The 12,869-nt window shown below is 48.5% G+C and overlaps 1 protein-coding gene across 8 annotated transcripts; it reads right to left on the reverse strand.

Annotated features, from left to right (window-relative positions):
- Positions 1-1,983: 1,983 nt before the first annotated feature.
- On the reverse strand, positions 1,984-12,838 carry ATXN1L (ataxin 1 like). 8 transcript variants are annotated; one of them, XM_042919988.1, is made up of 5 exons: positions 12,742-12,838; positions 10,800-10,867; positions 7,927-9,642; positions 5,718-5,804; positions 5,217-5,297 (listed from the first exon to the last, which is right to left on the reverse strand). In XM_042919988.1, exons 3-4 carry the CDS (start codon positions 9,523-9,525, stop codon positions 5,742-5,744), a joined length of 1,662 nt encoding a protein of 553 aa, XP_042775922.1. In that variant the 5' UTR covers positions 9,526-9,642; positions 10,800-10,867; positions 12,742-12,838; the 3' UTR covers positions 5,217-5,297; positions 5,718-5,741. The 8 variants fall into 8 exon arrangements, with proteins under 8 accessions (XP_042775920.1, XP_042775921.1, XP_042775915.1 ...); XM_042919986.1 differs by lacking the exon at positions 5,718-5,804 and having other exon boundaries at positions 1,984-5,297; XM_042919987.1 differs by having other exon boundaries at positions 5,207-5,804.
- Positions 12,839-12,869: the final 31 nt, after the last annotated feature.

Genomic DNA, 12,869 nt, shown 5'->3' on the forward strand with positions numbered 1-12,869 from the left:
TATTTATTTTGAGAGACCACGAGCTGGGGAGAAGGGCAGAGAAAGCGAGAGAGAGAGAGAGAGAGAGAGAGAGAGAGAGAATTCCAGCAGGCTCCGTGCTGCCAGTATTGCGCCCAATGTGGGTCTCGATCTTACAAACCATGAAATCATGACCTGAGCCCAAGTTAAGAGTTGCTCAACCAACTGAGCCACCCAGGAGCCCCCAGTGTCCAACTCTTGATTTCAGCTCAGGTCATGATCTCACTGTTTGTGAGATCCACCCCCCATGTTGGGCTCTTGTGCTGACAATGTGGAGCCTGCTTGGGATTCTCTCTCTCGGCCCCTCCCCTGCTCGTGCAAGCACTCTCTGTCTCTCTCACTCTCAAAATAAATATTTAAGAAAATCTAAAATTTCAAAAAAATTAAATAGCTCCAATATTAAGATCTATAGTACCAAGGAACTCTTGTTTGAGAGAAGTGATCCATCTTCTTATTTATTCCCCAGAGCCAAGGTAGGAGAATAAAACCCATTAAGAAAAATCCAGAATTAAAGTGAGAAGAGAGTTGAAGTTGACAGTGGTCAAAGCCCAAGCAAAATGACCATTTTGTAGGTCTGCCAAGCCGAGGAGACCAGAGCTGAGGTCATTTCTTAAAAGTGTCTGTGATGGTACAGAACAAGTACAGAACTTTCCTTAGCCTGCACCAAAGGTTGTGTACAGTTTAGATAATTATAGATCTTGAGGTCCAGAAGGAAGTGCCCTAGTTAAGTTGTAGCCAGAAAAATAACTATGCCAGGAATGTGGACCTCTTCCAATATCATAACAAGGAAACTTGGACTCCTCTCTGACCTCCATAGGTTTAAGACTATTAGTGTTAACTGACAGCCCCCGCCCCCCCAACCACCACCACCAAACAGGTTAATTCCTACCAGACAGGCTGAGATAGTTCTGTTCGGGGAACACAAAAATTTTAATAAACTTATTTCAAAGTACTGGACTTTTAAAAGAAAATACTTAATGAGCCAAGTGCCTGTCTCACAAAGATCCATATTGAACTTTTACTTGGGATGCTTCAAAATGGTTGAGTAGTCACTCTGTGTCAAAGATTATTCTGAGCATTTTATATAGATTATCTCTGCTAAGTATCACAACAAACTAGTGGTTAATACAAACTCAGGAATCTCATGCCTGGATTTAAAATTCTGCACTGCCCTTTAAAATCTATAACTTTTGGGGTGCCTGGGTGGCTCAGTCAGTTAAGCGTCCAACTTTGGCTCAGGTCATGATTTTGCAGTTCATGAGTTCAAGCCCCACATTGGGCTCTGTGCTGATAGCTCAGAGCCTGGAGCCTGCTTCAGATTCTGTCTTCCTCCCTCTCTGCCCCTCTCCCACTGGCCTCTCTCAAAAATAAACATTAAAAAATTAAAAACTATAACTTTTATTAAGACAAACTATAACTTTGGGGGGGAAGTTACTTTAGTCTTAGTTTCCCCAAACACAAAATAAAAATACTAGCAACAAGTGACTATTAATAAATAGCTAATATATATTACTATAATAAATGTAACTTAGGATAGTTTGTGGCACCTAGTAAGTGCTCAATAAACTGATCTGAGTCACAATCATGTGTGTTTCACCTCCTACTACTGGCAAGCTTTGTAATTTAGAAGCAGTAGTTATGATTGCTGCTAATGTATTCCAGCAATTTCTGGCAATATTCCCGAGGAAAGGAAAGAATTGGAGAAAAGGCCAGCAGTGAGGATATCTACAAGTCCTTGTGATTGATCATGCTAACATCTAAGTGTATAGGTAGACTTCTGGATCATTGAAATACATACCAAAAGAACGTGCAGCCATGCTTCAGGACTAGCTTGCACAATCTGCCCAGAGTCCACCACATAAAGATGGGAACAATTTGGTATATTACAAGCTCTCCCACAAGCTATCCCCCACCCAGCAGCCACCATCTACGGCTGGGATAAGAAGAAGGCGCAAACACCAGAAGGAAAAGCTAGTAGTTTATATAGATAGATATATAGATATATAGATATTGATATATATTGTGTTTACATAGTCCACAAGTTAAATGCAGGTATCCATAAGAAGAGCATTAACAATAAAAATACAATCTGTGTGTAGCCAAGTACAGAGACTTAAAATGGTAAAACAGCAAAAAGGATCTCACAAAAGTACAAATATACAGTACAAATTGATTTATTTAAAACAGTTACAAAAAAGCACAACAAAATAGAGATTATCCTTAGAATTATTAATGCTTTGTTAAAGATCAGGTAGGATTAGAGGGTAAGAAATGGTACTGGGTGGGGGGAGCACCTGACTAGTTCTAAGGCTTTAGATACAATGCAGTTGATTACATATTAATTCAGCCATTACATACTGGGGATAGTAGTTGGGGGATCAGTAATTTATCTACAGGGAACTCCTACACAAATCAGATCCATCCAGACCTCCCCAGTGCCATCCTTCTTTACTCCTCAGGACCCTAAAGCCACCTGGATGACAACATTCCTGCTTTCCTATCTCCACCCCATTCCCTATCCATATATTCTTCCCTCCCCTAAGGTGCTGTGCAAGCTGAGAGCAGTCTGCTCTCTGCAGCTGGAACATATACTGTTTTGGCTACAGGGATCCTGTGTGTGACTAGGAAGGTTGTAGGGGACAGCCTTATTTTAATACTTCAAGTTTGCCACGAGTACAGTCAGTCTCTTCCCAACACAATCTATATTCTCTTGAGTGTATCAAGCAAATGAGGGATGCACCCTGCCTTCAGCAATACTAGCAATGCACTAACCACTCACAGCTCACAACCACGTGCAAACTCCCTGTCTAGGGAGTGGGTGTAAAACCACTGTGTCACCAGCTCCCTCTCTCTGAAGAACCTCAGTCCCCGTGACAGTCATAAAGACAGAAATAAATGCTTGCAAGTTTGACAATAGGTAAAGGCACATGGGCTGCTGCCATACACACTGCAGACAGGAACCCAATTTGAGGCCATCTTCACTGCTGGGCATCTGCAGTAGAATGGCTTTGGGATCACACAGACTGAGTTTGCAATCTACCAGGGGAGGATCTAGGCTTAACAGGAGAACTAATAAAGAAACCTTAGTGTGAAAAGTGCATTTATTACTACTGTTCCTGCTGGGGAGGCTCAGCAGGGCAAACCGCACCAGCTCTCCTCCTTCCACCCCAGGCACTGTGCATAGTCTGCAGGTAAGGAGAGAGTGCAGTCAACTCTAGCATCGAGGGCTGGTGTCATCCCAGGCCCAGACCAGGTTTCTGGCCCAAAGATGGACCCTAGAGTTGAAAGAGCAACTGATAGCTGCAAAGACCCAGATGCTTATTTTATTATTGCATAATGTGGGAGGCCTTCCCTAGCCCAGGGAAGCTGGATGGTGAAGGCTTCCCAGCAAAGGGCTAATAGGTTCCTGGTCAACATCCACCTTACACGGTCCAGCTCTTCAACTGTAGTGTACACTTTTTCTCATCTGGAAAGTATTGTAACTTCGGTGTGGTTTATTAAACTTAGCCCTAGGAGGCCAGGAAGTCTCCCTAAAACTTGACCTCTACTCTTTGCTCTTAAGACTGTGACCTAATCTCCATGGCCAGTTCAGTTAATCAGGTATCTTTACTCCAATGGACCCAGGCCCTTTCCCAGTCAACCCACATCCACCCTTCATCTCCAGTGTGATCATTCACCTCTCCAATGTGCCTGCTTGTTGCAGGTCTAAATCATATCACCACCCTGTTTATCTCCTATGATGTCCACTAGTAAAAATAAAACTAAACCCACAGAGGGGCTATGTCAGTCAAAGTTTAAATGCTCTCCAGTCCCAGAATCCACTTAACTGGAGCCAGATGAACCTCCCTAGGATGCTGACACAGGCCCTAACCTGGTTCCTCATCATTTATTTTAAAAACAGGATACAAGATACCACAAAGGAAAGCGATTAATACATAGAAAACACCCACTAATAAGACCTGCTTGCTTCTCCCTCAAGACAGATTTTGGAGCCAAAGGGCTCCCAGCAAGCACTGAAGCCATATCCCTTTGGATTCACCAGCCCACCAGCAGCATTTCATACTATCCCTATTCAATAGGACTTTGCTATAAAGTAACACTTGCACAGGTAAGAGTGGACAGGATGCCTGGATTTCCCCTCTATGCTCAGACATGGAAGGACAGGGAGCTATAAAGGGTAGCAGGCAGGACAGTGAGCAGACAGCAGCAGTGGCAAAGCAGCACAGACCAAAGCCCTTGGTGCTACAACTGACTGGGACCAAAAATGTAGAAGGGTCAGTCCAGATCTGCTAGGGGCCCTCCCCTTGGGTACAAGCATTCAGCTCTGAATTCCCTTCCCCCACACCACCACCCTCCATGCCCCCCACCCCTCCCCACGTACACTAATCTTGATAGGAATGATGATCCAAGACTTGGGCATATTACTCATCCTTTACCTAGTCACTCTACTCCCAAATCGGTACAAAGCCACTCCTGTTCAGTGCCAGAGTTAGCAGGCCTCCTTTCTACTCCTTAACTGTGGGAATCTCCTACTACTGACAAGGGAGTGGCTCTGGCCTGCTTCAACTGCCCATTTCCCAAAAAGCTGACAGCTTCCACTAAAATGCTCACTATCCCCAAACTGCTCTTAGGTCTCTTACAGACGTATGAAATTCCTTTAAGGAAGAACAGATACACCACAGGCTCCTTTTATTTCTCATGCCTGGAAGAAAAGACTGAACCAGAAGGAAAAGGCAAGCAGAATGCCACAGCTCTGACCAAGATTTAGAGCACAGAGCCTCTGCTCCTGGGAGCCCATACTTGACAAAACACACCTCCGCAGCTTTGCAAAACCGAGTATTAATAAATTACATACACATGGCATGGTACTAGAAGAGCTGCTGATATTCCTTCACCAGCAAGAGACAGAAGAGAACAGCAGCAGAAAGGTCAGGGCCCAACTTGTGCACAAGATTTTCTCTTTCCAGGATTCAGTGGAAATTACCAGGCTGGGAAGTGGAGCATTACTTGATTTAAACTACTGTATCTGGTTGGACATAGGTTTGCTCCCACAAGAGGAAGCTCAATTGGTGTCCTCGGGGAACACTTCTTGAGTGTCTACTGTGTGAATGCCACTGTATTCAGTTGGTGAGCCTTCCTATGAGGAAGGATGTTTCTGAGAAACCCGTGCAAACAATAATCCCTAGGAATGAGTTGACCACGGAACAGTCAGAGATGAGGCCTTCTCCTGGGGCTGTCATCCGAGAGGATTCCTCAAGACTTATTCCCACAGGCCTCCTCTGTAGGAAACAAGCCAGAGAAAGCAGCATTCAGAGAAAATGGGGGACAGAGAAGGGAAAGGCGATGATCCCACATGCATACAAGGTTGAGTGTTTACCACACACAGTTGGTGTTTGGTTCTGAGGTGACCTGGAGACTTAAGTACTCACAGTCAGGTCAGCAGCTTCCTTTGGATGGGCCCCTAAAACCTGACTGACCAGGTAATTGCTCTCTAGGAATGAAACAGTGGCATGTAGGGCTTGGAGCAAACAAGCCGGTCTCAGTCACTTAGTTCCCCCCGGAGAACAACCTTTAGCACCAGAACACTAAGAATGACTCCATTCTCAGAACTCCCCCTCCCCCCAGGAGGTAGGTAAGATTATTAATCCCCATTTGGCAGCTGGGGAGGAAGTGAAAGAGCGAGAGGTCACAAGACTTGCCTGAAGTCCTTGACAGAGCAGAGATCAGACCTCAGAGGTTTGGGACTCCTGATGGCAGGCAAGGCCTCGGCCAGTCCAAGTACATTTCTAAAGAAAATGCCAGGATCATATTATGGGAGAAGCCTCACCAGAGAGCTGGGTGGACAATACCCTGAGTTGCTTCAAGAGTCTGAAGACCCCTGAAAAACAAACAAAAAACCCACCCACCCACCTGAAAGCTGGTGGGGGAGCCTAATTCTCAATACCCAGTGGAAACCCACAGTCCAAGCTGATGCTAAAAGTTGTGAAGAAAACATGGGCTTAAGACACAAGGGGACAAATGCAACTAAGATTAGAATGCTCTTTGCAGAGGAATTCTCCACCACGAAATGAAATCTAGAAGACTTCAGGTACTGGAAACTTATCAAGACCCTTATCCCAGAACCTCAGAGCTGGCTGTGGGAGGGGATGGCTCGGAGAAGCCTGATTGCTGACAGGAAGTGGAATAAGATGGGAGGGGCTATGTAAAAACGCCAGGATGGGCACTGCCCAGCCAGGTGTATTTGCCCTGACCCAGGGCACAGTTCCCTTCTTGTTTCTCTACCAAGCTGTTCAGCTGCAGAAGAGGAGGGGACATGATTCTTTATGAGTTTTTAAAAATAGGAAATATAACTAAAAAGGAAATCAAAGAGACCCCTACACACCAAAAACAAGAGGTCTTGGTCAGAGGAGACAAAAACAATTGTGCAGAAGGGGAAAGGCAGTGCAGCTACAAATCAGGCCCAGGTCAAGACACCATGCAGAGGTTAGGGCAGCAGAAGGGTGGGGACAGCGCAGGCACTTAGGCACAACATAGACAGAGAGTAGGGGACTGGGTAAAAAGGTCCACTGGTTCTTTCAAAAGTCACCATTACCAACTAGAAATTCAGTACAATTTCGAAGTAGGTCTGGCATGCTGGGTAGGAGGAGCTTTGTTACATCAGCTACCTTTCCAGAAGCCCTGCCTAGAACCCGGTCAACTGGCCATCAGGTCTTTCTCCTAAAGTCCCCTGACTGGGTCCCTGCCAAAGCAGTACTTCACTCTGAACCCTGGAGGGGTTTCTCTCTCTCCTGGTGCTAGAAGCCTTGTGGGAGGAATGGTGGGGAGATGGGAAAGGGCTGAAGCACAGAATCAAGCAGAGTCCTGTAGATGAGTGCTCCTCCCCCACAAACCCACAGACATCTGTAACAAAATCACCCTTTAAAGTGCACAGCTCTCAAAAGAAGAGTTCTGGGTGGGAACCCTCTTAATCCCAATCATGGGGCTTCCTGCCCTCCCACCACAAAAAAGAAAGGAAAAAAACTTCAGACAGTTGAACTGCTACTATAAGCTGTGGATCATCATTTTTGGCTCTTTCTTTGCTCCCTCCCTCTGCCACCTGCCCCCAAAGCCCAACTTTCCCCTTGCAGGAGCTAGGGATGGGGAGGAAAGAACAGGGAGGCCCTGATATTTGGAATGTTTCTTATCTTGTGTGCACCCCCATCCTTCCTTGGCTCAAGCCTGCTGCTCTCCATCGCAGCACCCTCTGGGGCTGTCCTGAAAGGCTGCCATGGGGTAATGAGCAACAGACCCTGCCTTGGGAGGCTGCCTTCATGCCTCCTCTTTCCCCCCAATCTCACTGCCAAGAGAGCCATTCCCTGCTCGGCATGTGCAAATCCTCTGCCTGCTCACGGTGAGGCCCAGCTCTGGGGTGAAGCCCCAGTCCTGGTCTGGGAGAGAGGTTCATTTTCCTGCATTGGAACGCCCTTCGATGGACAGCTTTACCTCCTGTGAAATGAAAGAGGGACGGAGCAGCGCAGCCCGTGCCTCCTCCCCTTGCATGCTGTATCTTTGGAAGCTTGGGGCTGGCCAGCAGGCCTGAGCACCAGGCTCCGGCTGCGAGGGCTCTACCATTTGGGAGCCCTCGCCTGGCGGCTGGCTCTTCCCCTCACTGTCACATTGCTCTCTGGGTCCCAAGACTGTCCTCTCAGGCCTTTCTCGGGGGGGACCCAGCTGGCCTGGGGGAGCACAGCTAGCCTGAGAAACTGAGTTACTGTTCAAGCTCTGTAAACTGATAGAGATGCAGACATCTCCCACCTGCAGCCGATGGCAGGGCAAAGAGAAGAGCTGTGCAGTCCTCCCGGGGCTGCAGGAGGACCAGCCCTGGCCATATACAAAGAAGGGGTGCTCAGGGGGCACCTCGATGCTCACTTTGCTCTGCTGCTCACCAACCACGAAATGCAGCATGACAAATCCAGGCCACTGGCTCTCCTGAATGTCCACGACCGTGCTAGAGTCAATCTTCAGCCCCCCGCTCACTTCGGCACTGCGCACAAAGTCCTGGGTCTGGAGGTCCTCCACCCGCTTCAGCTCCCCTGTAGCCAGCTGGATGATGGCGCCTTTCATGAAATGGGAGGGCACGTGGGAGGAGGTAATGGGGGGTGGCGTTGGCTCCTTATCTGGGAAGGTGGCTCTGGCCTGCATGTCCAAACTTGATGCCACCAGGATCTCCGAGCCCATGGGTAGCAGACCTGGGTCAGTTCCAGTGGGCACCAGGTTGCCATTGGCTACAACCATTGCTTTGGGTAAAGGTCTGTGTTTCACCGGTTCCTGATGGGATTGAGGGTAGAACCCTCGGGCCTGATTTTTCTCGGCCATCTCTGCTGGGTTCCTGGCTGACCCTCGCCCCTCACCCTGATGGTCGGGTGTATGATGGGACAGGTTGAGAGGGCTGGGCTCATCCTTCCTCTGAGCTGTCACCACACGATAGTCCTGAGAAGCTAAAGCGCCAACCACCCGCTGGACCTCAAGGTCGGTGTCTGGGGTCCCTCGGTGCGCTGGCACTGCCACCTCCACCCGTGCAGTCTGAGAACCTGAAAACAACTGTCCATCCACCACACATTCTACCACTGGCACCAGTCCCTGGCCTTCACTCTTGCTGTTGGGGGAGTCGAGGGCTTCGCTTTCCCGTCTTACTAAGTTTCGTTCTCGCTGTCTCTGTCCATTGGCAGCGGCTGCTTCCAGAGCAGACTGGCCCTCCTGAGGGGTAAGAACTGGGCTGGCACCTGCTGGAGGGGTTTCATGCAAAGTGTACCCAGCAGGTAGCCTGGACATCTGATAATAAATGGGCACCCGGCCTGGAGCAAGGTCCAGCGGCTGAGTACTCGAGTGATGTGGCAACTGCCCAGGTGGGGAGGTGGCAGAAGGGACTTTGTTGAATGAGTGGGCTGGGGAGGAAGCCTGGGGGGGAGGAGTGGCTCCTTCTGCCAGGAGTGAGGCATATGGCACAAAGTGAGGAAGGTGAGAGGTGGCGAGGTTGGCAGAAGGAGAAAGGAGGGGACTTGGTAGGAAATTAGGTGGCACAGCATAGGGAAGGCTATAAGGAGACCCGATAAACTGCAGAGAGGTGGACGGGAGTTGAGCATAGTGGATTGGGGGATAGTGGATGCCTGGATGTTGAATCAGTGAAGACGCTACATTAAATGTGGGGGGCAAGGGGCTCATGTTCACCACAGATGGGAGGCCAGTTGGGGAGAAGGTAGCAGGTGGCACAGCCACCTTATACAGCATACCATACTGGTCCACTGTCAGACCAGTGATGGCCTCAGCTCCATCACCCCCCAGGCTGACTCTGGCTCCTGCCTGGCTCTGCCCGGCCACCACAACCCCTCGGGACCATTCAGAGGCATCACTGGAGGGTGTGTGGTTAGTTGAGCAGCTGGTAGTTCTCCCCATATCCTCGCTGGTCACGGGGAGGTCTCGTTTCTTTGGTGGAAGGCATTCCTGACTCCTCTCATGAACAGGTTTCATATTGCTTTGTGGTGTTCCTTGAGCCTGGAAGGGGTCGGCTTGCTCCTTGGGGCATCAGAAGGGGCTTCTCTGTGGCTCCCCTGCACCCCTCTCTGCTGCTGGCTGGGGCGCCCACATCTGCTAGGGAACAAATCAGAAGCAAAGAAAAGTAACCTAGGGGTGAACCAAGTCAAAGGAAGTAGCAGAAACCATGCCTATGGAGGAAGATGTTACAAAGGGTGCTGCCAGGGGAATAATGTATGAGAAAGAGGCAAACAAGGATGCCACTCCCCTATCCATCCAGCCCAGGATATGAAAGAAATAGGGAAACCACAGACAGCTACAAGAATAAACACTCAATGATACGTAAATAACCTGTGGGCTCTACAACCCCAGAGAGACCGCCATCTTCCTGATTAGTTGTGCCTTGACAGGGACCTTGACTCTTCCCAGCCTTCTTCCCTAAGAGAAGATTTGACCACATGGTCTTTGCTGCTGGTTCTTTTTCCTAAGCTTCTCCTTTTGTCACCAAAGACTACTGTGCTATCTTCTTTCCTGAACATATGACCTCATCCTTGCTTCCTTTCCCCAGCCTAATTTGGGTTATGATCTCACCTTTTCCCATCCCCCCACCCCCACCCCCACCCCAGACCTGGTTATACTCTCATCCTCCTTTGCCTCATATCACCACTATCTCAAAGACCCAGGTGCCAATGAAAAATAGTATCTTCATTGCCCCATGAAATACTACATTCAAATTTGGGCCCTTTGGGGAGAATGATTGTACTAGTGTGTTCCATAATTTATCTGTTTCTCCTCCTCCCTAAAGAGCAACAAAACTCTTCTGACCTCAAATAGACTTTTTACCCCTAGTCTGGAAAGACTTCTTTTCTTCTCATTGGCCATCTTCAATGTACTTTCTTCATTCATTCTCTTTCTATTGTCCTGTGTATTTTCTTTTGTCAATGGCTCCTTTTCCATTGTAGGTCTGCTCTAGGAACAACTTCCTAAAATTCTGGCTCCAATCCTTCAAACTGCTTATTACTATCATAAGCCTATATGATTCATAAGAAAGTTCTCTCTCCCCTTTCTGTCACCTTTCATACGTGCTTTTGTCCATTGTCATAAAGTATCCTTTTGTTCTGAACATTTCAATGCATACAAACTTTGTCACCTATTTCTTCCAATCAAGGCTCCAGTTCTTTAGATCTGCGTATCACACTGTGTTCTGTTTTTCCACTCTTGAATCCCAGATGCTTTTTCTGCAAGAAGGTGTCCAAAGCTCCTGTTATTACCTGAGCTTCCAGTGGTGCCTCTGAGCAGCTGTAGTAAGAAGCAGTGTCCTCCCCACTGCCTTGGGAGCCTAGAAAAAGAAATAGGGATAAAGTAAGCAGGAGCCTAGACTCTCACTTTCCCCTGAGTCATCCAGAAAGGTAATTCTAAAGCCACAAAAACATTAAAGTCCATGAGTCCCTGCCTCATCCTCTGCTCCTGAGGTAACAGTACATTTATCCAGAGTGTGTAGGCATTTGAATAGAGAAAAGGCTATGTCTTAAGCTCTAATGTGTAGAAAGACATCCCTGAAGAAAAATTTTCAAGCTTCGTTGTTTTCCTTAATGTCATATTCTTCATTCTCTACCTGTATCCATTCCCAAAGGTTAAATTTACTTCCAATCCCAATTTCAGGTAAATGCACAACCAAAAATGGAAGACTCAACATTTATTCCCATGTGACCAATGGGAAGCTGGAAAAATCAACTGTATTGATTTCACCTTTATTCAGGGATGATGAAAACAGATGTGGAGGTTATTTAAATGACAAAAGTGGCACTAGAGAAAAAGAACAATTATTTATGTTTCTGGGGCAGAAAAAGAGGTCAAGGGGGAGTCACTCAAGGGAAGCCTTATTAACAGATTTTCAGGGTAAAAAAAAAAAAAGGATCCTTTGTGTGTGTGTGGGTAAAATGTTCTGAATGACAGCTTCGTACCAAGTGCTGAATCAGGTGTGACAGAAAATGAAAACACAGCCTTGGTCCGCATGTAGCTAACAATGGGGAAACAAAACCCACATTAAACTATCAATATCTTAATCTACACATGCCATTAACATCAAGCACTCAAGAAAGGAACCTTAATCTCTCAAAACAGCTAAAGTAATATTGACCAGTACTCCGAGAAACTACCCACTGTCCTGTCCAAGTCCTACAGAACTGCAAGCCTCTAATCAAACTGAAGGCAACATTTATCTCTTTAATCGAGTGGCAAGGTGTGTATGTACAGGAAAAGGTGATGAGATAGGAAAACCTGGGGGAAAGAAAAATTCTCAGTTTCATAAATACAAATTACACGGTGGGCACAAGTCCTGCGTCCCTTCTTTGGCAGCTTCAGTTCCAGCTGAAAAGCAATTAGCTTTCTCCCTCACTGGCAACAGAAATTGGGGTCACATCTCCAATCCCTGAACGATCTTTGCTTCCTGCAACTAAAACCTTAAGGAAAACCTGCCTCTGGGTTAGCCAAACACAGCCTAATAAAAGAATTAAAAGAGGCAAAAGGTGAGGGAATGACAACAAAGAGTCAAGCCTGTGCACCAGGTTCCCACAACGGAAAACACATTTCGGAATCCGAAACCTCGGCTTCAGGAGGGGCTCAAAGAGGACTTCTCAGGGTGTAGACGCGGCTTGTGACCCTGACCGAGCTAACGGGGATGGGGGTCCGTCCTGGAGAGCTGCCAACGTTGCCACAGTCCAGAATCAAGAGATTGAGCCCAAAATTCGGTGAGGTGCGCCCGCCAGAAAAGAGTGGAGCTTGGAAGAGACTACGTGTTATGGCTTCTCGTGATCCTGCAATCCTTGCTTCCACAAGGGTAGGGCCCGAAATTAGAAATTCAACGTTTAGGGGTGGGGGGTCGACCCTTCAAACAGAGGGGCAGAGGCAAGGCCCTGCAGACGATGCTTCCTTGTTCGGGGGCCCCTTCCCGCACCAAAGACTGGGACACCCCGGCCCTCGGGGACACAGCCGCGGGGGCTCCAGAGCCTGAGGCCGCCTTCTGGGCCAGGCCGGAGAAAAGCGCGCGGGACTCTAGGCGCGGCCTCTTTCGCTCCCCGGGTTCGCGGTTCTTGGGCCCCGGTCCGGCGGGGCAATGGGTTCCAGGAGGCCACTTCCTCCAGAGCTTAGAGCCCAGGCCTGCGTGGCCTCAGTGAGGCAGGCCCAGCGGCCCGCACTGCCGGCGACACTCACCGGCCCATCTCACGGCGCTCCTCGGGCTCCTCCCGCTCGTCCCGGAGCCACCGCGACCGCGGCCGCCGCCATCCCCGGCCCCGGAGCCGCCCCACACCCAGCGCCCCCCCCCAGCCGGGCGCCCGGAG

This window comes from Panthera leo, chromosome E2, assembly GCF_018350215.1.
Source record: "Panthera leo isolate Ple1 chromosome E2, P.leo_Ple1_pat1.1, whole genome shotgun sequence".
Lineage (NCBI taxonomy): Eukaryota > Metazoa > Chordata > Mammalia > Carnivora > Felidae > Panthera > Panthera leo.

Excerpts from the sequence above, each read along its gene's own strand:
- ATXN1L (XM_042919981.1), bottom strand. The coding sequence starts at position 9,525 with ATGAAACCTGTTCATGAGAGGAGTCAGGAATGCCTTCCACCAAAGAAA.